We start from the raw sequence: 27,267 nt of genomic DNA, 5'->3' as shown, positions 1-27,267 counted from the left end.
AGGAAAGGTTCATAGTCGTTCCAGTTTTAGAGAGATGTGGCTCATTATCTACAACCATGTCCTGAAATGGAAGCCCTCTTCCTTCTACTTTCACAGGGGACCATTGTTACCACTCCAAAAAATACGGACATCTCAGCGCTCTGAAACATCACTAAGACTGTCTTCTCTTTATGGTGGTGTTTCAGGGCGGAGAAGAGAGGAAATGAAAACGAAGAAAAAACAGAGGAAGAAGAAGAAGAAAAGCAGGGTGGAGATGAAGAAAAAGATAGAAAGAAAGAAGGAAAAGAAGAAAAAAGAGAAGAAAAAGAAAGGGAGAGAATGACATGTTTTAAAAATTTAATCAATACCTATAAATTGTTTTTGAAAGTTGAAGGTATGTACAAATAATTATTCAAATGTAATAATTATCCCTTTCTCTCAATTAGGGGTGATTTGCCAACTAATAATTTCTTACTTGCTAAAGTGTGTCGTTACCAATAATTTCCAAACCAATAATGTGAAAACACATACCAAATATCATATCAGCATTATTTATGCTAATCAAATGTATTTTAGAGCATAAAGACTGTTTGGTTAAGGCACATTTGTCACGCAAAGACATAATTAAAAAAATTGAAAAGTTCCATTTGGAGCTTCTTAAAAATAGTCTAAAACGAGTTTGTGCATTTTTCAAGGAAACATCTTTTGGCAGATAAATCTTTTCCCAACCAAATGAAAAAAAAAGGCTAAAGCATAGGCAATCGAGGTTCTGAACAGCTGACAGCCTGTGCAAAAAGACATGCCAAACGGGACCTAGTTTTTCAGTGAATCTCTTGGTTTTATTTGCCTCCCATAGGTAAGAGCTGTAAAGTGTAAAGGACAGGACTAAGTGAGGGCTATAATTGTTATTTTCGCTAAATAAGCATTTGATAAGAAACTCATTTTGGCTTAGTTTAGAAGGAGTACAAATATAAATATGTAGAGTGCAAAATCTTAAACTTTGTATGTATTTGCATTGTACATATTTATATTTATATTCTTACCAAGTTGAGCCTTTAATATAACAAACAAATGCTTATTTTAAGAATAATTGGTTGTAAAAACCCAAGGTTTTTAAAATCAAACCAGACAGGAACTGTTTTAGGGACTGGTTCCCAGGTTGAACGGTCCAATCGTCCGGTTCGAGTGGACAACCTGTTTTAACTTAAAAAAATAAAAAATAAAAAATTGTCAAAACCCATTATCTGAGGACTGGGTCGACGACTCAACTGCCCAAACCAGCACGTCACTGACCAAATCAACAGTTTTTTACTAAAAAACGATTTGAGGGTGAAATGAAATCGATTACCTAACTGGTTCCCGATTTTCTGATCCAACCATCCGATCCGATCCGGTGCGGTTTTGAAAACCATGTAAAAAACACTTCCAAGATACTTATTAAACACTTGTCCGAATTAGTAATTATTCGAATAAATTCCTCATTTCTTAAACATCGCCCAAGTACCTATTTCATTTGCTAAGGCCCCTAAAGCAACGAGTCTGTGCAGCTCTTTGGTTTTGTTTGCTGTCAAGTGCAAAGGACAGGCCGGCCGACAGGGTCAAGTTTTTGTTTGCTTCGCGGTATTTGTTGAAAAGCACAGGGCGAAGAACTTAAAGACTTGCAAAAGCAAAACTCGTTGGTGGCTAGCATCTGCATCACTTGGTAGATTTTAACTGGAATCTCGAGTAGGAAAAGGATTGTCTTATGGGCTATGGGCCCAGAGGGAGCGGTGGTCCATTGAAACGAGAGAGAGAGAGAGAGAGAGAGAGAGAGAGTGAGTAGTGGGCATTGGGCAAAATAGAATATCCAAACTATCTCCCCGTCCTTTTTATTCCTTCCCTCTTTCTCCCCTTCTCTTCCTTTCTACGTTCCATCCCACGAAAGTCTCCTGTGGAACATTCTCAAATGTAAAAGTTCTCCCCAATTCACGCCTTTCTTACACGGTAAACCCATCTGATTCTTAGTTGAAATTGAAACCCGGAAAGTGATCCCCATAATTTCTCCCATTTTCTGAATTGTTCCAACAGTATGGAACTCGTTTTCTCAGTGTTTGTTTCTGATGTAAATTTCAGGTCTTTCATTGCCGACTTTGGAGATGAATAAAGAACGGCAACCAGAGCCTCTGGATTTCTTCATTTGGACTGTTGAGGTATAAATTCTTCTTTTCTTATTTTCCTTTTCTTTTTGCTTTCTATCAGACGTGGTTCTTTCAGTCTTTTAGGCAGATCTCCGTATGCAGTTTCTGTATTATAGTGCGGATTAATTGTGAAGTATGTAATTTGGACATTGAAGAACTCGAGACTCTACCGGAGATACAAAACTAGTTGTTTATGAGTTATGACTTTTCTTCATCATTTAGTTGTTTATGGTTATTGAGATCTGAAGCCATCGTCTTTCCTCCTAATAAATTGTCTGCAATAGATTTTTCTCTACCACATATATTCAGCATGAACTACATCATGGGAAAAAAGTCCAGAACCATGAAATCTTGCACTCGTTGTAAATTGATTTTGATCATTCCATTTAACGTTCATTGCCGTGAACTCGTCAATATTTAACCTTCATAATTTATAAATGACTTTCAACTATTCTGTAATTATTTCATGGAACAGCTATGAACTGTAGAATTAGCTACATAATTAATTAAAAGGACTATGGAAGCTAACTGAATTACATTAACGGACTAAAAGGCAAACACGATTCAATTTGCATATCCAAACTTACACATGTGCAAGAACTGGTGACGTATTGATTTTGTATTCGATGGGTGTAGAAGGGAGGACGCACATATGTTTGGCCTCGTATGAGTTTGTTGACACTTAGAGTTAGTCTTATGTGCGTCCCATATGAATGTGTTTCCTACTTTTTCTTATTCGTGTGGTATGATAGTTTCCTCTTCAAACTTGCAAGTTGGCATGTGTCAGAACACTTCCCCCACTAAACTCTACACTTTGTACCAATTAATACAGTGTAAATAATGCATTGTGTCCGCTACGCTGTATTTTTGCTTTTTTGCAACATTCTGGCAGGGTCCCACTATTCCTAACTCTGTTGGAAGCATTTACTTGGCCCTATCATGAAGGGAGGAGGATTCTAACCACCATCTCCAATTTATGCTTTACTGTTTGGTGTTAGCCATAGTCTCTATCTATAATTTGAAATTTCTGTTTGGTATGTTCTGGGTTGGTGGACAATGTGACTGGGACTTTGCAACCACATTGAACAGTTAGCCATTTTACTCCATTTGTTAATTGTTAAATTTTGATAAATGTGGATGTGTATCAACCTTTCAGTGAAGCGCATGTGGTCTCTATTTAGGGTGTTTGAAAGAAATAAAAAGTGAAACTATTCTAATGGATAAGTAAAGTTGTTTTTTTTTTTTTTTTTTTTTTTTTGTGTGTGTGTGTGTGTGTGTGTGTTTAACTATGATGTGAAATGAAAAGAATATCAAATTCAAAATTATAAGTGAACCACTTAAACTTCAAGTTGAAGCCAGGGAGAAAAGATCTTCAGTTTGTTACTTTACTAGCATCCAAAGTTTGGATATTCAGTTTGTAAAGCAGGGAAGGGAGTATAGTTCTGACAGGGCATTTTTTTTATCAGTCCCAGTGTACATCATCTTGTTGTACATGTTTTGGTTTACTCCTTAATAAAATCTTGCTTTACCTTCCCTCAAAAAAAGCTTTGAGCCTTGAAGCTCACTCAGTTGGATTGATTTTGTTATCATTAGAAATCTTATCCATCATCTATCCAACAACTGCAAGATTATGGAATATGGGCATGAATTGAGCATGTTACTGTCAATTTACAAGCAGCTAAAGAACTTATCACGGGATTCTATTCTTTTAGGTTATTTGAGTTTCTGAATTAGAGTTCTAGTACTTTTATGACTTACTTCAGTATTTATATGTTTTATAAATGGTTAGAAATTTGTGCCAAACTTGCAATGGATCAAAAAAGTAAATTTTTATAAGCCTATGGAAGGTCCATACTATTGCTATAAAAGAAAAGGACAAAAATTAGGATAAAATTTTGCCTTTGGATTAGTTTTCTTTTGGTATCAATTTCAAATTTACTTGATGGTTTCAATTCCTTCAAGACAGTATCAAGTTTTGATTCCTAATAGTTCCTCTAGGTACTAATTCCTAGAGAAGCTTAAGTGCTTATTCTTGGTTCTTCTTTTTTAATTTCGTTTTGTATGTCCATCCTGTATCAGATTGGTATCAGAGCTTATAGTCTAGGCTAAATTAGTTGCTAATCAAGGAGATGGTCTTGTAATTTGGCAAAAGTTTGAACATTGGGATAAACAAGATGCTGAATCTTACAAGAAGACTCCATAGGCATCTAGTTTGCCAAAGCAACAAGAAGACCTCTCTTTGTTGTCTTCTGACCCTTTAGCCTCTATGCCAAAATATAGTCATTTCAGTTATGTTGCTGGGATCTCCATTTATTTCATTTAAAGAATTTGGCTTTCAAAAGGAGCAACTTTGTATCATATGTGAAAGAATAATTGGAGAAATAGTTTCATGCTTGAAGTCCAACTCTGCTCTTTAACATCATATAGTTTGCATCAGTATCTTTTGTATCTCAATCAATGTCATAAATCTTTCTTATTGATTAATTGTCAGACATGCCCTTCCTTTCATAAATATAACTAGTAATTAATGTTGCAGACTTATCAGATTTAATAGTTGGGCTTTTTGCACTGGGAACAGGCTGCCAAAACAGTTTTTGAAGGCTTCGTTCTTAAAAATGTTTGACTTGGTCAAACTTACCCCAGATACACGTGTTAATAGGTGTTATAACCTATAATTTTGTCTGTATTTTTATTTGACCGAGTCAAATTGGACAGTTGGACCATGACCAAAACAGTTTTATGTCTGGTTTGAGTCTGGTAAAATTTATTGTAATCTTGTAATCTTCTTGCTCAGAATCTGTATTATCTACATAGAATGAAATCAAGAATGCATTGGCGTCATTGTCACTTCAGCATATAGATCAGTTGTTTCCCATGAATATCACCCATTGGACCAAAAACAGTATGGATAAAACATGTCAAGAATGGAAGAAGAAGGGAGCTTTGGTAGACTTGTATGGGATGATAGTAGTTTGGTAAACAATATTATCCCATGATTGTGTCAATATAGATATGTTATGAAGGAAGTCAAGCAGATGCTGAGAGAAGTGAGTGCTAGCAGACACCTCAACTAAGCAAGGGGTGGATGGGAATCAACTGTTTCGGGGGGTTACTTTGTAATATTTCTGATGGGATGATTAAATTGGAGTTAGGGGGCAGCCTGCTAGCCAGCCTAACAAAAAAGGATTACTTTTAACCTGATTCTCATGTTTCATTTTTTTTTCAAAATTAATAATATTGGACAGTCAGTTACTGAGTTACCAATCAAAAAATGGGAATGGTCATGATTGTACATTGGGTAACCATAAAAAGGAAAAGGTGCATCAGCTTGGCATTGGTCCACAATGTGGACTACCATAAGAAGGATGTAGAATGGAAAAGAGGAAACTGCTACCATATTAGGAAAAAACTCTGATGATTTTCCTATTTCCCTTATTTCTGGACGGGGGGTAGTGTGTTTGGGATGGGGCAAGTGTGGATTGTTTTAGTTATTTATTTATTTTTGAGTAAAAGGAAACTTTCATTAAAACAGAATACTGAAAACAACAAGGTTCTAAGCACTAGGGGTGCTGCTAACAGAATCAGAGCTTACAGGCTCCTTAATCCACTCAGGCAAACAAAACAAAAAACATCTCTGATTCTGAAAGCCATGCTGCACAATAACATGTGCCACCCTATTAAAATCCTGATTCACAAATTTGGTTTCTTTCGAGTTTCTTCTTTTGAAGTTTGTTTCAATTTCAGTTGGAGTCTTTTGGTGTGTTTGTGGTGTGTTATCTCAACACCTGTTTATTTGGTTGTGTTCAGTTTTTGTTTTCTTTAATAAAATTTCCTTTTTTTTATAAAAAAATCCTGATTCACAAAAGAAAAACTAACAGAACTCAAAATATCTTTAACTATATAAGAAACTTCAACTGGCAATTCAAATTTTCTGTATCTGAGGCAGTTGATCAGGAGCTTGTTGTCTGATTCTAAGACAATGCAGTTGTAGCCACACAGAGCAGCCAGCTCCAGACCTTTGTAGATAGCCATAGCTTCTGCCTGTAGGGGATATAGAGCTCTACACGAACCAAACATAGCCACCACACAAGAAGAATAACTGTCTCTGGTCACCACTCCAAAACTAGCCTTATTTAAAGAAGAAAAACCTCCATAAATATTTACTTTAAAGCAGCCCGAATCCGGGGAAAGCGTGGAAGGTGTGAGTAACCAGTTTTTTAAAAGAAACAACAATAGTTTGAGTTAAAACCAAGAGACCAACCACGGTGCATTAATGAAATTTGCAACATGTTAAATCAAGTTTTCAACCAATCACATTAAAAATGTCATATGATCTACTTGCTTTTTCATTGGTCATATTTCACAAAGTGTACTTATCATCAAGGCTTCAGCAACATTAAAGATGTTGCCCTCATATACCTCAGCAGAATGGGGTTGCAGAAAGGAAGAACAGGCACATCTTGGAGGTGGCTAGAAGTCTTATGTTTACCTCTAATGTCCCTATTCGCTTCTGGGGTGATGCTATCCTCACGACGGTCTATCTTATTAATCGGATTCCTTCCCGGGTTCTTGATTTGCAATCTCCTTTTTCCCTTCTATACCACATGAGGAGTTGTTTTTTATTCCCCTTAAGACATTCGGTTGTACCTACTTTGTTCAGCTTCTCGGACCCCATCACTCCAAGTTTGAACCCAAGGCCTCCAAATGCATTTTCCTTGGTTATGCACGAACTCAAAAGGGGTATTGCTGCTATGATCCTGTCTCAGGGAGGAAGTTCGTCTCCATGGATGTCACTTTCTTTGAGGAGACACCCTATTATCCTCGGGTTTCTCCTCAGGGGGAGAGCAATGAGAGTAGGGGTTTAAGTCCTTGTCTTCAGGGGGAGAGCAGTGAGAGTAGGGGTTTAGGTCCATGTCTTTAGGGGAGAACAGTGAGAGTGGGGTAGTTCCTTTACCTATTCCATTGGGTGATGGGAACTGCAATGGTGAGGGTGGCCAGAGGGATCGGGAGTTGAGGGGGATCTGCAATGGTGAGAGTGGCCAGAGGGATCAGGAGTTGAGGGGAAGCTGCAATGGTGAGGGTGGTTAGAGGGATCAGGAGTTGAGGGTCTATCACAGGCGGTGCAAGCAGGTTGATCCCGATCATCAGCAGTCCAGGCTAGCTCCAATCTCATCTGCGGCTCCAGGTCCAGGCATTACAGTCCCAGGACCCACAGAGACTTCTTCTATTGTTGCCATTTCACCTCCTACAGATGACCTTGATCTTCCGATTGCAGTCCGTAAAGGGAAACGACATTGTACCACATCTACAGCCCACTGTATTTCCCATTTTTTATCCTATGAGCGCCTATCACCTACCTACAGGTCCTACCTTAGTTCCATTTCCAATGTCCCTATTCCAAGAATAGTGCAAGAGGCTCTATCAGTCCCGGAGTGGAGAAGTGCAATGCAAGTTGAAATGGATGCCCTGTTGAAAAATAATACCTAGGAGCTAGTTGACTTACTCAAAGGAAAAAAACAAGTTGGATGTAGATGGATATTTACTGTAAAGCACAATGCAGATGGTTCCATTGAGAGGTACAAAGCTCGGCTGGTTGCAAAAGGGTTCACTCAGATTTATGGTATAGATTACTTGGAGACATTTGCCCCGGTAGCCAAGATGACCACCATTGGGGTTTTATTATCTCTTGCAGCAAGCCACACTTGGCCTTTGTACCAAATGGATGTTAAAAATGCCTTCTTGAATGGGGACTTGCAGGAAGAGGTTTACGTGTAGTTGCCTCCTGGATACTATGATACAGAGACAGGTAAGGTCTGCCGACTCAATAAGGCATTGTATGGTTTGAAGTAGTCACCTAGAGCTTGGTTCGACAGATTCAGACTAGCTCTTGGGAAGTTCGGTTATGTACAGGCCCAGTCAGATCATACACTGTTCATCAAGAGGGTGGAGTCTTCACTGACACTACTTGCAGTATATGTTGATGATATTGTGGTGATAGGAAATGACAGCCATGAGATTGAGTCCCTCAAACAGCTCCTTCATCAAGAGTTTGAGGTGAAAGATCTGAGTCCACTACGGTATTTTTTGGGTATTGAGGTTGCTAGATCTAAACAGGAGATTTTTGTCACACAGAGGAAATATGTTTTAGATCTGTTGGCTGAAACTGGAAAGCTGGGTGTCAAACCTACAGATACACCCATTTAACAGAACCACAGGATTAGTGCAGAGAGTGGAGAGCTGCTTGAAGACAAAGTCATGTTCTAGCGGTTAGTGGGAAAGCTCCTATATCTGTGCCTCACTCGGCCAGATATCAGTTATGCAGTTAGTGTTGTCAGTCAGTACATGCATTCTCCTAGAACCACGCACCTTCTAGCAGTAGAAAGAATACTAGCATACTTGAAGAGATGCCCGGGTAGAGGTATACTGTTCAAGAACAATAACCACATGAAGGTGGAGGTCTATACGGATGCCGATTGGGCTGGGAGTTTTGATGACAGACGGTCTACCTCAGGATATTGTGCCCTTGTGGGAGGAAACCTTGTCTCCTGGAGAAGTAAGAAGCAGAGTATTGTCTCCCGGTCGAGTGCTGAAGCAGAATACAGGTCCATGGCCAACGGAGTGGCTGAAATCCTATGGCTAAGATTTCTACTTGAGGAGTTGGGTATTGAGTATGAGAAGCCTCTGATGCTATATTGTGATAATCAAGCAGCCATTAATATAGCACATAATCCAGTGCAGCATGAAGGTGGAGGTCTATACGGATGCCGATTGGGCTGGGAGTTTTGATGACAGACGGTCTACCTCAGGATATTGTGCCCTTGTGGGAGGAAACATTTTCTCCTGGAGAAGTAAGAAGCAGAGTGTTGTCTCCTGGTCGAGTGCTGAAGCAGAATACAGGTCCATGGCCAACGGAGTGACTGAAATCCTATGGCTAAGATATCTACTTGAGGAGTTGGGTATTGAGTATGAGAAGCCTCTGATGCTATATTGTGATAATCAAGCAGCCATTAATATAGCACATAATGCAGTGCAGCATGACAGAACCAAACATATCGAAGTTGATCGACATTTTGTGTGAGAAAGAGTTATATCACAAGAAGTGTGTCTTTCGTACATCACATCCAATATGCAGCTCGCGGATATCCTCACCAAGGCTGTACCAAGGAAGAAGTTAGAGACAGACCTATCCAAGTTGGGCATGATAGACATCTACTCCCAACTTGAGGGGGAGTGTAGAGAACACTGATGTGGGCCCCACTGCAGTGGTCCCCACTGTGTTCGTAGGGCAACAGTATTTGTTTCAGTTATAGTAGTGTCAGTTTGAGTCAGTTTGCTAATTCAGCTGTTATTTATTTCAGTTTTATTTACTTCCATCATGTACTAAACATAAACCTATAAATATTAAGAGAGTGGCGGCGGCAGATCTATGAGAATGTGTCCCTCCTTTCAGCAACTTGTGTTCTCTTGCTTCTCTTCTATTCTCTCATTTTCTCTCATCTTCTCTTCTGTTTTACAGACCTAAAACCTTTTAGGATTCAAGACTGATTACAGTCTTGATCTTCTACACCAGCAACTCTTTATCAGTCAAATTGAAAAGAAAATGGTACTTAAAGATAAATGAAAAAGAAGTTGAATGGCTTATTCAAACAATGAAATAATTATAATGAGAAGGAATGTAATTGGTAGAGTCTTTAATGCCATAGAGTTTGGTGGATGATATTGAGGTAAATAGGAGGTTTGAAAATTAGAAAATTGTCTAGGTTTTATTTGGCAAAGAAGGCATCATACCTTAGTTAACAGGAAGATAGAAAGGAGCAGGTAGCCCTAGTGTCTTTTGATTTCCATAGCAGAAGAAGAAATAAAAAGGTGATGAAAGAAGTTTTCTTTGGGAGGTAGCCTACAAGGTTTTGACCTTAAACCAACTTCCAAAAGGTTGTTGGTAAATACATCTAACATCATCCCTGTGTAAGATAACTGCACCATTCATGGCATTGAAGTAGAAGGTTGTTGTCACCAGAAAGAGGACAGGCTAGAAGCTTAAGACTGATATCAATGGCAGTTAATAAATCTATCTCAGCAAAAGCCCTGTTGATTAGCAGTTTACTTACCATGTCCACTTTTTAGTTTTGGTTGTTCAGCTATTCTGTAACCCTTCTTCCTGTTGGGCTTTCAAATCTATAATTTTCCAGAATTAATTGCTATCGACAATGGTGGAAAAATGTGCAATATACTGGTTATGCTGTATAAGGATTTCCATGTCTCACAAAGTCATCAATCCGTGTATCAGTGACTACGAGTACCATGTTAGCTGCTATGGTTTTCCTTAGTACCAACATGGCCCAAAGCCACCCTGACTAAGTTAGCAAGGCTTGAGCCTGAGATATATGTTTATGCTGTTACCTGTTCCATACTGCCCTCTATTGCAAGTTACTTTTTCATTCAGGAGTATATCAATGATATCCTTCCCATGAGAGAGAAGCAAAGAAAAATGCATACAAGATTTGCACATTGAGATAATATAGATCCATTGCAGAGAAAAATACTGGACAGAAGTTACAAAACATTCCAAATACATAGAGAACAGTATTTTGATCCTCAAGGCTATGTTTGCTTTGAAGGAAAAAGTAGGGAAAGGAAAGGAAAGGAAGGGAAACCTTTATAAATCTTGTATAGGTTTTCCTGCATTTCTCTTCCTTTCCCTACTTTTTCCTTCAAACCAAACATAGCCTAAGATCATTGTGGAGATACCTTTAGCCTCAAGGATGGAGTATATGGTTGATGGGGCAAAAATGGAAGAAGGTGGTGTATGAATATGCAGTTGCAATTAGGTTGGGATTTGGGAACATGTCACTGGTTGAACTGGTCTACCATTAGCAGTTTATTCCACAAACAAAAGAGACAAACATATAATGATTCAAGTCACCCATCCTACGAGTGAATAAAATAGCAATAGTTTACTTGTGATGTTGTGAAAAGCACCAAAGATTAAGATATTACATAGTTTGGGAGATGGATGTGGACCCTGTTTATATGGGGCAGCCATCAATCTCTGAGTGAAATCAGTAATATGGCATTGGAATATATGGACTTTGAGATGGATATGTGCTTCTACAACTAGCTGTATAAGCATTTGGCAAAACTTGTCCATCCAAAATCAGCTGTATGTTTTGATGTTTATTCATTCTACTATGAGAATACTAACATGAATTCAATATATTTGGGAATTATAGAACAAGGGGGATTTGTACTTGGTAATGAATTTCACATGGATGATTGGTTGAGGCTGAGCATCCCTCTTCTTTTATGTACCTTAGTTCATTTCTAACCAATAAAATTTTCATTGTTACTAATCAAAAAAAAAAAAGACATGATTTGGCATTTACTATAAGAATTGGCAAGACCTGTCTATCTGAAATCAACTATAATTTGTTTTGTTAGGATGTTGGTTTGTGGTTGGAAGAGATAAACCTTGGTAGCTATCGCCAAATTTTTGAAGATAATGGTGTCAATGGAGAGTACTTGGAGAGCTTGTCTATGTTCACCACTGAACAAATCCTCCGATTTATAAGGAGGTGCCACATGAAATGGGGTGACTTCATCACACTTTGCAAGGAACTCAGACGCATTAAAGGTCTCTCCCTCTCTCCCCCCCCCCCCTTTGATTTTTGCTATTCTTGTATGGTTGAGACCATTGAAAAGGGCCTGGAACAATGTATAGAAATATCAGACAGTTCAATGCCGTGCTGGATTTCTGCTACAATATTAGATACAATCTTATGGTGTCATTGTGGATTTGTGGTCAATGTCAAGTATTGCTTGTGGACTATAATTAAATTTTTGGTTTAATTGAATGACGTTAAATGTAATCTGCAGTGGCTTGCTTGAAAGGGGAGCAAGAAATACGGCGACCATGGTGGGCTCCATCCTGCCTCTCAGCAGTTTTTGTTAAGGTGGCAAAGCGCAATAGACAGTCTAGAGTTGTTTCATTAAAGCTGGAACCATGATGCAAATGTGATTTGTATGTATGTATTTTTCTTCTCTTTCTATTTAAAGAAAAAAGGGAAAGATCTCTTTTATCTTTTGGAAATTTGAAATGGTGTTTCTGTTAGCAGAAACCTTATATTCCAAGCTTGTGTCCTCTTTTTCTCGGTTCCCTTTCTGCTAATCTTCTCCACCTTCTGGTCAAAGGGGTAGAGAAAAGGAAGAGAAAATGAAAAAGTGGTCTGCTGAACTTGAAGAGCAGAACAATATGACGAACCAAGGAGATTGCGGTTGATTTATATAAATATGTTTTAAACATTATCATGTTACAGATTCTGAGTTTCTGCTGGAAGTTCTCAATTAAGAATTCAGTAATTGAAGGATTGATTAACAGAATTAATGTTTATCATCAACTGTGTATCCTGGCAGATGGATCGCAGTAACTGGGAGAACAAATTTTTGCCTCTATCTCGGATCATCACAGGATGATATTGTATTGATCATTTGGTTTAGAAATTTGTATCAAATTTTACATTGTTTCCCATTCGCCTCTGTAGACTTGAACTCAAAAAAGAATCCTGCTTTCTTGGGTTTAGTGTGTTACTATCGTCACCGTTACTGCTACCATGATTCACTTCAGCAATAAAGAAAAAGGAAACAGTGATTTAGAATTAGTAGCTTACAAGGATTTCACTATTTCGGGGGGTGGGAGGGGGGAGTAGCATCAGATGATGGTGGTCTTAAATTGATTGATTTGCTGCTCTGAGATTTTGAAGGGGTTATTCATTTTGGATTCATCTCTCATGTTGAAAATTCTGAGCGGATCGGATTGGATTCAGATTTAACCCCAACCATATTAATGTGTTTAAAATGACCAAAACATTATAAAAGTTTTAAGAAAACTTAATTATTTTTAAGTTATATATGTATAACTGTATATACATATAAAACATTAAACTTAATAATTATGAACTTTATATAATTATACATAATATTTACATGTATATATACATAAAATAATATTTTTTATTGAACTTCGATTTTAATTAGTTCAAATTGGGTTAGATCCACATCTCATTATCAATCGGATGCAAGTTATGGTATCTAAATCCAGAATAATTGAATTGGGTGGTCAAATTGGGTATGGGACATTCAGAGTTTACAGTATTTTCCCTCGTGAGATTACATTGCTGCAACCATTGTTAAAATTCAGAATAGTATGTGATCTGCTTTTTTATTTCCATTGATGGTGTGTCTGTATTTAATTGAGGTTCCAAGGAGGTGATGCAATCAGCGGATGTAAACTCAAACAGATCAAACCGTTTGGTTTGAAAACAAATTGGTTCTAAAAATATGTAGATAGAGAGTATGCCCCTAGGTTTTATATGTATCTCTTTGTTTCCAAAACTGAAACCCGATGTTTTATTGAATTTCTGATTAAAAAAAAAAAAACCTGTTTTAATCCGGTGATTTGATATCATCTCACATGAATCATATAATATTTATAATACAAATTTCCTTTTTGTTTTGAAAGCGGTATGAATTGTTTTCTGAAATAACCCAGCTTACCTTTTCTTTTTCAAAACAAAATACAATTAAGAAACATGTTTCAAATTTTTTTCTTGTAGCAATTTTAGAAACAAATGAAAATAAAAGCATATTACTTAACAGCACCCCTTTAAATTTTAGTGATTCTTGGCAAACTTGTATGTCGGTTGATAAACAATGTAAATCTCCCAATTACATGGGAAGTGACAGCATGACCAAGCTTTTGGTTTTGGCCCCAGTAGCAAACAATTAGCCTTCCATCTAGAAAAATGTAAACAGGTCATGTATCAGTTGTTTTTTTTTTTTAATTAAAACCATAAACAAGGTTTAAAATATCCATACACCCTGATATAGATCATATGGTAGAAGGGGTGTATCGGTACTTTCACACTTTTTTTTCAAAAATAGGCTTGAAGGGTACCTTTAAGCAGTGCTTTTGAATCGCCATTAATTCAGACGGTCAAACCATTCAGCCCGGGAATCATCTAGGCAATTAGTTCCATTTCACCCTCAACCTGCTCCTCGACCAAAAACTGTTGATTTAGTTGGTGACCTGCTGATTTGGACGGTCGAACCATTGACCCGTTTAACCCATTCAATAGTTTTTGGCTGTTTTCTTATTTTAATTATTCTTTTTTATTTTTTTATTCAGAACAGGCCGTCCAATCGAATTGAATGGTCAAACCGTTGACCTAGAAACTGGTGGTCAAAATGGTTCCGATTCCAAGTCAATTTTTAAAACCTTACCTTTAAGCATGGATTAACATATATAAAAAAGAAGTGGCAACTCTTTTGCTAACGGTTAACTAAGCAAGGGGTGAATAGGGATGATTTGTTTTGGGCTAATATTCTAAAATGGGTTTTTATCACTTTTGATTGGGGAGTTAAGAGAGTTTAACTCCCCCTCTCCTCTTTGCTTTATATCTTTTTTCTCTTAATGAAAGTTATTTGTTATTAATAAAAAAGTCTTAAAGATGGTCTATTGGCACCTTGATGATATGATATGATACACTTATACTTTGAACCTTGACTATAAATACCAACGAAAGCCCACTACAACAACCAAAATTAGACCTAGCAATTGGGTTGGGTGGGTCATGTTCAGGTTGGGTCAAGACACTTCATGTTGATTTCAGGTCGGTTTGAATTTCAGATTGGGTTATCAAATGCTAGACCCAAACCCTAAATGTTCGGGTCAGGGTTGACCCATGGATCATTTTGGGTCATCCCAAAAAATATTTGAAATTTTAAAAATAAAATAAATATATGAAAAATGCCAAAACTGAAGAAATTAACCTAAAATTCCAAATATAAAATAAAAAAACTTGAGCATTTAACAATTCAAAGAGTAAATAATAAAGAGTAAAGACTAAATAGTAAAAATTAAAGAGTGAAAACTTCTAACAATGCATAAATAGTCTCAATTAGACCTAATAATCGGGTCAGCGGGTTAACTCATGACCCAACCCAACCCAGTTTTTTCTGGGTTGGGTCGGATTGGATCATTCTCAAATTTAGGTAGCTCAATATAAGACCCTAACCCTATTTTTTCAGATTGGGTTGGTTCGAGTTTATGACCCCGGATATCCTGCCCACAAGAACTTTGCCCATGTCTACCCACAACACACTACCCCGTGAATTGGGAACATCTCCCCTGTATAATATTATGTACAAGGATGAGATGTTCTCCATATATGACTACAATGTTGTGTGGGTAAGACGTTAACAGAATTTGTGTGGGTTGGGTCAACTTTTTGCTACGTCTACAAAATGAATAAATGAATAATGTATCCTCTATCACATAAACGCTTATACCATTCTAACTTGGAACCACTGTTGCGTGTATACCACTGGGCAAAGGGTTAAAGTAATCTTTATTGCATCAGGTGCACGTGTTGCGTGTGAATGAAAGCAAAGAAAATAAAAATAATTTATAGTAACTAAAATTTTATATTAACCTAGTTAATTAAATAGATGTTATTTTTTCATGTGTATGGTTGATTGTTGGGTGATAACCGGCCAACAATCAACCCACACAACATGTATTTTAAAAATTTAAATTTGTGGGTTCGGAAGTTTGATTACGGTCCATGATACCCCTAGGTGAAGGATAGAGATATGATAATGTTTTTTTTAAGCTGTGTTTGGTTGCAGCTTGCAGTGCAAATGAAAAGAATATAAATTCTGTTTTAATTTTGTTTTTGGTTTTACTTTATTCTGCTTCAGGTTTTATTTTATTTCATTTACATTGCAGTCAAACAAAATAAGATAAGATTTTGAAATAAAAATAAATTATAATTATATACTGAAATCATTTGCACTGTCATGGTTTTGCATCAATACAAATAAATTTGCATTGTAACCAAACACAGCCTTACATATTTATATTTGTCCTCACACCTAGATATTTTATACTTGTACTCTGTTCAATTTTTTAGTACGGTCCATGTCAGCATGTCTCTCCTTTGAGAGAAGCTATCTATCTATTTTCTCCATTTTTTTGTATTTTTTTCCTGTTTTCTTTTGTTTTAAAATATAAAAAAAAATAATCATTACTTATTTTGATTAGATCAGTAAAGCTTTACACTATTAGAGAGAAAGAGAGACCTCTTATTTTAATGCATGCTATTATTAAAATAAGATAGACTTTTTAAGTGTTATTGTTATATTTAAAAGATACAATTAAGAGAGAGAGAGAGAGAGAGAGAGAGAGAGAGAGAGAGAGACCTTTGGGTTTTTCAAAGCCTATTATTTTAATGCATGTTATTATTAAAATAAGAGAGACATTTTAAATGTTATTATCATATTTAAAAAAGACATTTAAGAGAAAGAGTAGTAATACAATATAATAAAGTAAAATATCAATAAGTCAAATAATAAAGCACCAAAAATAATAAGTCAATATAATAAAGTAAATTATTAATAGGTTGAGGTTAAACAATCAAACATAAAACATTTTAATTCCACTAAATTATAAAAATTGTTATTTTAAAAATCTACTAAATTTCCACTTAAAACTAATAAATATTAACAAAACTTAGTAAAGATTAAAAACACTTCAATTCCACTTAAAAAATCAAACTTAATAAACACTAATAAAACAAGAAATTTAAATATAAAAAAAATATTAATTAATAGATTTAATAATATGACTTTGATATATTGCAAATAGAATCCATGTTCTAATGTTGTATTTTGTTTTGTTTATTCTTTTTATTTTATTAGATAACTCTATATTAATGTATTTTTAATTAATCAATAATATTATTATAATTAATAGCTTTTATGAATTGAAACCTTTATTGTGCATAGTGCCCAAAATGTAGAACCCATTTTATCACTCAGATGAAGAAGACAAGTTAAGCGAATTTGTGTTGACCCATTTTCGAAAATGGTTTTGGTTCGTCTAGAAACCTATGAAGTGTGATACACGATATGCAATAATAATAATAATAATAATAATAATAATAATAATAATAATAATAATAATAATAATAATATTTGAAGCCAAATAGCTAATAACTAATAAAAATTACTAAAGCTAATAAAAATATTAAAAAACTAAAATACAATTGAATTAATATTAAAATTATAAATTTAATTAAAATAATATCATGAGAATCCTACTTAGGGATAATCATTTATAACTTAGGCCAACCTAGGTCTAGCTCTGGACTACACCAAGCCCACACATAATGCAGGTAGTAGCGCTATAAAATTACTAAAAAAATACTAAAGTTAATAAAAATGTTAAATTTTAGCAGCTTTTACCTAGCAACAATTAAAATTAAGAAATTAATAAAAAATTGTATCAATAGGATAATTAAAATTAATAATAAAAAGTAACAAATTATTTATAACTTAGCCTAACCCGATTAGATCTATAAATTTCTATGCTCAAGCAACTATTTTCTTTTGAGTTAGGTCTAGATCAAATGTGCACCAAGCCCACACATAATGTCAATAGTAAGGCTATAAACGGATCAGATTCAAATGAAATCTAGCTACATTCATATCAACATCCGATTATTATTATGTTGGATTTTGAATTTTGGGTTGCATTTGGAAACAACGCAAATAGAGTGTAAATCCCGATTTTGGGTAAATTTACACTTTGGTTCACTTTTGCCTATATTTGGCAACATTACATTTATGCATTGACAAATGACAAATCAATGCATATTTACATTGATAATAAGATATAGAAGTACATCAATAAAAAAGAAGTAAATTTGCATTCAAGTGGGCTTTTGATAAGAAAAAAGGCATATGCTTTATTGGAATTCATGTTTGCATCCATTATAGCTAAAAGTCTATTTGGTAAGAAGGTAAATTTGTCGGTGCAAAACTAACCCTATTTTGCAATTCATATGAACCGTTTTGCACCCTACATATTTGCATCATTTCCAAACGCAACCTTAAAGTATAAATGCATATATGTATACTTACACATAATATCTATGTGTATACAATAATTATACAACATATACAATACAATAATTTTTATTAGACATGAATTTTAATCAAATTGGATGGGGTTAAATCCACATACAATCGAATAATAATTTGCATTCACACTTATTTGCACCATTTTCAAACACAACCTGAAGTATAAATGCATATATGTATAATTACACAATATCTATGTGTATACAATAATTATACAACATATACAAAATAATAATTTTTTATTAGATGTGGATTTTAATCAAATTGGATGGGCCGAATCCACATTCAATCGAATTATTAACCAGACGCAATCTCTAACATCCAAATTTCGGATAATCAAATTTGAAGTTTAATTAGGTATCGAACTTTCGAAGTCCAATGACGACTCTAGCAAATAGGTTCCAAGCTAAGCAACCCCTAATAAGTTCAACTTAGAAGTTATATGCATATATGGTAAATATTATTAGATAACAAATTATATATATATATGTGTGTGTGTGTGTGTGTGTGTGTGTGTGTGTGTGTGTGTGTGTGTTATTTTTTTTATACTAGACTAGAATTAAATAAAAGTTTTAATTTGGACAAAAAATATATTTTTATAATTAACATGGGCAAGCCTGTAGGCTCAGACAAATATTATTACACTTAAGGTGTGGGCTAGGCTATGCCAACAACCTTAAAAACTGTTAATACACTATCAAAATTTTCATTGGGTTGCATTTTGGCTTCAATTTTATATAAAAATAGTTAAAAAAAACAAAAATAACACATGCATGGATTGCACTTGGTTTAGGTTCAGTTCAATTACGAATGTTACAATTTGTGCAACTTGGGTGGGTTCGGTCAGAATGAGAATAAATCCAAACCTAATCCAAAGTTTTAAACCTTAAGTTTGGGCTTAGATTAATTTAATTGTGACTAAAAAAGTTAATTATAGATTAATTTCATTATAACTATAGCCTAATTTTATATATTTACTAATCTTTAAGTATTTTAAATATTTAAGTGACATTTACAAAAATGGAAACATTTAATCATTAATAAAGTAAAATAAATAAAATAGAACACTAACAAATGGACAAATAATTATTTTATTGACTAATTGATAATACTTTATTATTTTTATTAAAAAATATTAGTATAGCTAATCCAAATTACTAAATTAGTAAAACATTTTTGTAATAAACTATTACAATGAAGATTTAATTATTTTAAACAACATTGCATTTTTTCCTTAGTTATAAGTTTTAGTCATTTCACTTTCATTGATAAATCTCGTGCATTAGACAGGCCCCCACCAGTTGTTAGTATAAAATAGAGAATATTAGTCTAAGGGTTAAATAATTAAAGTATCCCTATAATTTAGCAAATGGACAAAAAACTTACTATTTGAAAAATTACTTAAATACCTGAAGATGGACATCATTGATAGACAAAAGTGAAATGTCAAATTTGTCTTTCATTATTTATCAAATTTTCACATTAAAACCCAACTAATAAACAAAATCGTTCTACAGATGAAGTAAATCAACCTCAAAAAGAGAATGCAAGGAACCTGAATAAGAGGAAGAGACTATATGATCCTCTTGCCACCGGGATATCAACAAACAAAACACTGAGAGAACAAAGCAGGGATGGCAGACACTATGAAGGACATTACAACAATAGGGCCTGCATCATTCACTCATTTCTTGCCTCAACACTTGTTAGTGCGAAAATCCTTGCACCCATTATAGAACTCACACTGAACCAAATTATATCCCACCAGGACAAGCTTTTTTCTTCATCTCGTGCTAGCTTCAGGCCTGCACTTGGTTTAGCTTACTGTCATCAAGTGACTTGACAAAGAGGCGATCTTTGAGTTTGGCCTTTGTTTCACCCAAGCCTTGACATAGCTCCCCCAACTCTGGAACGACTCCTCTAGAAAGAAACCATCTTTGGAGCACCAGAATCTCCTTCTCTTAGTTGTAGTACTACTAGTACCACGTCGGTTGCTCTACCATTGTAATCCATGGTCGCCAATTCGCCATAGCCTTGCAAACAAATATACTTGATCTACTAGGTATATAAAGAAGAATCCGCGCCATTTAGTGGCCAATGCATTGAGGGGCTCTCACAACAAAAGATCAAGAACTCAAGAGTTATATGGAAAGGACCTTTTCCCTCAAGTCTCAACTGCTATCACAGATGAGCTTTTCTCATGCATAAAGAGCATCGTAACCTACCATTAAAGGGATTTTCTATACATACCAAGTGTGCCTAGCTACCCGATCTGGAGGGAAGATGGTACAAAAATAGAGTGTAGTCATCATCTAAATTTTTGGGAAATGGGAATTTAGGAAAACTCGGAATCAAAAAAAAAAACATTTTGGTTTTTTTAGCAAGTCGTTGCCCAATAAGGATGAAATTCTTAGGGTCTGAGGACCAAGATACAGTGTGGGAAGGTGTTAAACACCCTACACACGCCCAATTAAACTGGCTTCTACTTCACCTATGTTCCAATGAAGATTTTATTTCTTTTGGGCTAAAAAAAAGGAAAGCAATTATTTGATCTATCAAAAGAAAAGACTAACAATAAACAAAGAGAATAACTAACACATTCAAAGCATAAATCTAAAAACCTATGTAAGAATCGACTTGGAAAATATTAATAAGCTAAAGATAAGCCTATAACTATCATAAGATAAATAAGAAATTAAAAAAGTTCTTAGATGTTTTAATTGTGCTAAATAAAGAACAAGATGGGTTGAACACTGAACTAAGAAAAGAGTGGACTGAATTGTTAAGTGCTAATGAGTATTAAATGAATGTGATGGGAAAATGCCACGTTAACATGAGAATGGGTGAACTGCCCAAAACGTGCCCAGCCCAAAAACTGTCTCAACAGCCTATGTTGTTGGGCCCCAACAACCAAAGTTAACCCAATGTGATGGGACCCAAGTTAGGAATAAGAGAATGATGATAATGACCCTAAGGAAGTAATGGGGGTGACGATGGAAATTTTAAATAGGAATCCTATTGCTATAGTGACAAAAGTGAATGGCTAGGGTAATGCATATGTTGCAAGTAGATTAATTGACAATTTTAGGTTCGGTTTTTTTGTCAACACACAATTACCACTAAATGACACTAAAAAGGATGCTAGAGACTAATTAAAATGGGTAAGAAAGAAAAAGGGAAGGAACCAAATGTAGATTTATTGAAAATTTTTAACTACACTAAACTTTCTTTAAAAAAAAAAACTAACACTAAACCTACTATTGTTAAAAAAAAAACCAAAGAAATTAGCCTTGAACAAATTAATGGTTGACATATGTTGAAAAGAAAGAGGAAGGTAAACTAGCTCTAAATACATTATTGATTAAAATGTATAAAAAAAAAGAATGATGCAACTACTAATTATTCAAAGCAATAGTTCATCTTCGGACAACCCGGAAGAGTCAATTCTACTTGATTACTTAGAATGAAATGGATATTAATAAATATGATAAAAATTAAATTACCAATAAGGGACTATAAAGGAAAAATTAAGTAAAGAAAGAAAGAAGAAAGAAGAAAAAATGGCATACCTTACGCTGTGTTTGGTTTGAAGGAAAAAGTAGGAAAAGGTAAGGAAACCTACACAAGCTTTGTAAATGTTTCCTTACCTTTCCTTCATTTCCCTACTTTTTCCTTCAAAGCAAACATAGCCTTAGAGAACGAATGGAAATCATCTCAACCAATCCTCACTTTAGAATTAGCTTTGATCCTTCAAAAATCTTCATGCGGATGCTATGGTGGGATCAATCTCTTGTGGGTGTTCATATGGTTGGAAATGTGGCCTAATTGGTGTGGAAAAGATGCTAGGCCTTATATGCATTGTTGCACTCTCTATGTCTTCAAGAATGCTTCATACTTCTTTGCTTAGTGTATACACCTCTACAGGAGGTTTCTTGTTCTCAAATCTCTCTTGGACTCTCTAAGGATGTGGGGAGGGTGAATGGAGAAGCTTTTGGACGTGAAGGAGAGTGGTGCCTAACCTAATAGGTGTAGAATTCTCTCCTTATGATAGATTTGTGTCTTGAGTGTAAGAAAGGGGGAGGGGGTATTTATAGACTTTTGAATAGGGGGAATGGAGGGCTGAGATAGGGAGCCAATGGAAATCAAGGGTTGAGGTTTAAAGGAACCTTTTGGAAAAGAATGGGCTATCAAAATAGCTTTGTGGGAAATCCTCTCAATCAATCAAGGCAATAAGAGGAAATATATATATACCGCATTCTTATCAAGGCTCATGCGTCTGCCCCCGCATGAGGACAACAACCAATGCGTCTGCCCCAGCAAAGGAAGTTGTTTTAGTGTCATTGTAATGGGGACACGAACACTGAAATGGCCTCTTGCCAGGCCTGATTTGAATTCCGCTCGATCCTGAGTGGAAGTGCCTAGGGACCGCACCCACAAAATGCTGCTTGTCGAAATGACCGCTTCAACTGGCTCTAGGCTAATCTGTTGAAAACCAACTGCGGCTGCAATTGGCCAACTTGCTCTGATACCAACTGTCACGGGGGGTAGTTCTATATATATATTGACAAGTAAAAACAGAATTATATTAAACTGAAGAAACAGATACAAAAGTTTAAATAGGAAGATTCCAAATGGAAGGCCTAGATCGAGTCTAGCTTTGGGTCTCAAGATGGAGGGGCTAACGGTGTCGGAATTAGATGATCTTAGTACCGTTGTACTTAGAATTTTGAGCTCTATCCATCTACAAGTTTGGATTTCATATTTCATGTGGCATAGGTTTCAGGATAAAAAATGATCTTGATCGGACGATCAGAATCAGTTCTAGCTTCGGGTCTTGAGATGAAGGAGCAAACAGTGTTGGATTTGGGTGATCTTGGTATTGTTGGATTTGGATTTCTGGGCTCCATACACCTATAATTTTGGATTTATTATTTGACATTAAATGAGGTTCAAGATCAAGATGACCCCGATTGAACGATTGGAATCGGTTTTGGCTTGGGGTCTTAAGATGAAGGAGTAAATGGTGTTGGATTTAGGTGATCTTGGTGCCACTGGATTTGAATCTTATGTACCTATAGTTTTGGTTTTCTGATTTGACGTGAAATGGGGTTCAAGATCAAAATGACTCCGAACGGACGATCAAATTTGGCTCCGACTTTGAGTCTTAAGATGAAGGGGTAAATGGTGTCGAATTTGGATTATCTTGGTGTCATCGGACTTGGATTTGTGGGCTTTACATACCTATGGTGTTGGATTTCTGATTTTACATGAAGTAAGGTTTATGATCAAAATGACTCTGATTGTAATCGGTTCAGGCTTCGGGTCTTAAGATGAAAGGGATAAACAGTGTCGGATTTGAGTAATCTTGGTGTCATTGGACTTGGATTTTTGGAATCTACATACCTATGGTTTTTTATTTCAGATTTGACGTGAAATGAGGTTTAGGATCAAATTAACTCTGATCAGACAATCAAAATCGGTTCGAACTTCATGTTTTAGGATGAAGGGGTAAATGGTGTTGGATTCAAATGATCTTGGTATTGTTGGTCTAAGATTTTTTGGATATATGTACATATGGTTTTGGATTTTTAATTTGACATAAATGAAGTTCAGGACCAAAATGACCCCGATCGAACGATCAAAATCAGTTTCAACTTTGGGTCTTAGGATGAAGGAGTAAATGGTATTGGATTTGTGAGAACTTAATGTAATTGGATTTGGATTTTTTGGGCTCTACGTACCTATGGTCTTATATTCTTGAGGTCCCAACTTTCTTAAAATTAATACTCCCATGTTGATTGAGAGGTTAGCTGAAGCATGATTGAAGCTTGAAGTGTTGCAAAAAGACTAAGGACACAAAAATGGGGTGTCTACACCAAGAATCTCAAAAAATAGATTATATGAGTTTGATTTGTTTTCATAGAAACCCAAAACTATACCTTGTTTCCCCACCCAGAAAGCATAGAAGGAAAAGATAAATGGTGTAGGTACATAGTGCTCACTCAATTCCTTAGAGCACAATAGATACCGAATCTATACCACAAGGATGGTTGCGATTAACCCATAACCAGTCCTTGTGATAAATCTACGATGAACCCATTCCTAGCACAGGTGAATAACAAATACGAATTAAATAGGCGAAGGGGAACATGCGCGTCAGGCCCCATGACAAACTCTAGACCATTATGGGGCTACAATTCACTAAAACTGGGACTGAATATTTGTTACACGTAAGGCTTTTTTGATCGCCTACGTGACCAGGAACCACATAAGATTACTAAAAGGCTACTCGTTAGGCGATGACATCACTAATGCCACATCAATTAAGTGAAACATGAAAGGTAGTAGCACACGTGGGTTATGAGGATCCCTAGAAGAAAGGAAAGCTAATCTTCAAGAGATCCCATAAGGACACATGGGGAAACCTTAATGACTGACAGCGAATCTAATATTCTCTTTCCTAGTAGAGAACAAATGCTTTTGGCTCCTTCCTTTCAGGACCTCGGGATCTTCCCTTTAAATAGAGATCCCTTGCATGACTAAGGACATTCATTTAGCCCTTAGCAAACCTTATCACTCAATTGCCTCATCATCCCTCCTTTTGCACTAAACCTCTAGTTGATTCCCAGTTCCCGATCTTCCTCTGTATTTCAAAGAGACCACCCACCAGCCTAACCACTCCTTACTTACAAATGGAAAACAAATGGTAAATAGGAACTCAACCATTCAAAAACTTCAATACGGCCTTTTTTGTAGACTGATTTCCATCTTCAAATTTCAAAAAAGGTATTCTTCCTCTTCGGTGAATGTTTAAAAATCCCATATTATATAGGACAAAATGTTAAGTTGCCATTAATTTGAGAAGGCACTAAAGGGCAAATTGACCATAAAAAGGGTAGTTTTGGAATTAAAAAAAAACTAAGAGTACCTTAAGTAATTTTTCAAATAATAAGGAAAGTTTTTGTCTATTTTCTAAACCATATGGGTACTTTAAGTATTTAATTCTTTAGTATAAAATAGGGAGATTCTTTAATAGTGATACTTGGGTAGTCAGGTTAGAGCACGAGTCCATTTAAAATCCAACATTACCCAGTTGCACCCTTAATGCTTTTTACAATTGTCACCATTGTTAAATCATAAGGATTTTGTTGAGATTGTCCTTTATGCCCTTCCATTAAACTGGACCAATATTCGTGTGAAATGAAAATTATTGCATTAACCCTCAATGGTTTAAATAGTAGGTGGGCGATCCTATTAGCTTCATTTGTGAAAGAGAACCCGGCATTGTTTGTTCAGAGCACCCCATTACTACTGCAACTTCCGGCCAACGACATTAAACATAACCTTTCTTGTAGAGGTAAGATAGAAGAAAACAATGTTTAACCCTATTAATAACACGAAGAAAACGGCATTTAACCCTTTTGTTTAGTATTGCCTTTTAGGGCGCACTTGTTTTTAAACCTTGATCCTTCCGTCCTTATATGGTTGTCTTATTTTCAATTTTTTATGCGTTTTTGCAGTGAGTTCTATTGGAAGAGCAGATTTTTATTGCCTACTTCACTTAGACTCTTCCACTATCAAGGTATTGTACAACGTATGCAATATGGTTCATCTTTTTAGACAATTCATTGTGATCTTTTTGCTTGTGGAGGGACCATTCATAGAGATTTGAGGTTTACAACCCATCTCGGTCATGTTAATGGGGACTATTTCAACAATGCCTCAAAGGGTTATGTGTCATGTTTGGGACCCATGTGTTTGCTACATTGCACACATGGGATCCACATGTGAGCAACAAAACTCTACTTGTGGTGGATACTATTAAGTGGTAGCCACGTGTTTACCCAGCACCAAGTGGTCAACATAATGATTAAATGGAATTTGTCTTGAATAGAGTGGTGACCTATTATGTGTGCATAGCACCAAGTTTTCGACATAACGACTAAATAGCATTTCCCTTACCTACTACTAAAAATATTCGAAGTACCCTTGGGTTTTGAGCTCTCTTGGCACATGAGATGTTGGTTTTCCCTATTATCTCTAATATATTCAAATGATTAAATAGAATTCTATTGTCTCTAACATATTCAAACGATAAAATAGGATTCTTCTCTAAATCTTCCAAAAAAATGGATTGGTACTTAGTTTAGTTTTATGGAGTCATTAAAAAAAAAAAGATGGAAGAGGGTGGGTAATTTAGCTAAAGTTGTGCCCTTGGTTGATAAACAAAAAAAAGTGCTCCAAGACATACACCATTTAAGTGTCAATTAAACCCCATAAGAATAATTAAAGCCTTAAGTTTTGACACTAGATACTCATATCCCATTTAAACCTTAGCTTGGTCCTTTACCCCAAATAGATATTAAATAGAACGAGCTTTTTTTTTTTGCCACTGTAATTTTGAAAATGAACATTTAAATGCCCTTCAAAGGTAAGTAAATATATCCAAAACATATAAAATGTAGTTAATCCCACTGTGGAACAAGCTATTATTGCGAAAATCGATGAATATAACCAACTATCATTAAGAATTTCATCTTTTGACCAAAAACAAGCAAGAGGTGGAATACCACAAAGAGAAAGTGTACCTAATAAAAAAATAGTATTTGTAATTGGCATATATTTTGTTAAACCACCCATAAGAACCTTGTTCTAACTTTTATCTGGAGAATATCCAACAATGGTTTCCATTGAATGGATAATTGATCCAAATCCTAAAAACAATAAGGCTTTTGAATAGGTATGAGTGATCAAATGAAATAAAGTAGCTCGATAAGACCATTTTGTAGTGGAACACTCCACACAAATTGATTAGTCTCATTAAGTTACTAATGAATTCATATTTTCATTCAAGTTATTAATGAATTATATTGCCATTCATTAACATACATCATATTGCGTTCATTAGAATATTTCTTAATATAGAGATATATATTTAGTGGGTGTTAATTATCATCGATTTACTTATGAACTCATATTTCCATTCATTAGAGTACTTCTTAGTATAGTTATAATTAGTGGGTATGTTTAAAATGTAATATTGCCATTTATTATCATTCATTTTTTTCATAATGGTTGAATTTTTTTTGTTACTATCATGTAGGTAATGGATGGAGGTAAGTATATGTTCATT

General features: G+C 35.4%; 1 protein-coding gene across 4 annotated transcripts; it reads left to right on the top strand.

The window, feature by feature from the left end:
• The first annotated feature begins 1,434 nt into the window (after positions 1-1,434).
• Positions 1,435-12,732, top strand: LOC148875108 (uncharacterized). Of its 4 annotated transcripts, none has more exons than XM_088964176.1 (5): positions 1,435-1,962; positions 2,092-2,168; positions 11,595-11,787; positions 12,030-12,178; positions 12,567-12,732. In XM_088964176.1, exons 2-4 carry the CDS (start codon positions 2,115-2,117, stop codon positions 12,158-12,160), a joined length of 378 nt encoding a protein of 125 aa, XP_088820302.1. In that variant the 5' UTR covers positions 1,435-1,962; positions 2,092-2,114; the 3' UTR covers positions 12,161-12,178; positions 12,567-12,732. The 4 variants fall into 4 exon arrangements, with proteins under 4 accessions (XP_088820302.1, XP_088820301.1, XP_088820300.1 ...); XM_088964175.1 differs by having other exon boundaries at positions 12,345-12,732; XM_088964174.1 differs by having other exon boundaries at positions 12,269-12,732.
• The last annotated feature ends 14,535 nt before the right edge of the window (positions 12,733-27,267 follow it).

This window comes from Nelumbo lutea, chromosome 1 (assembly GCF_056320005.1).
Source record: "Nelumbo lutea isolate HS-2025 chromosome 1, American lotus-T2T, whole genome shotgun sequence".
Lineage (NCBI taxonomy): Eukaryota > Viridiplantae > Streptophyta > Magnoliopsida > Proteales > Nelumbonaceae > Nelumbo > Nelumbo lutea.
This window is presented reverse-complemented; position numbering and strand designations above follow the sequence as displayed.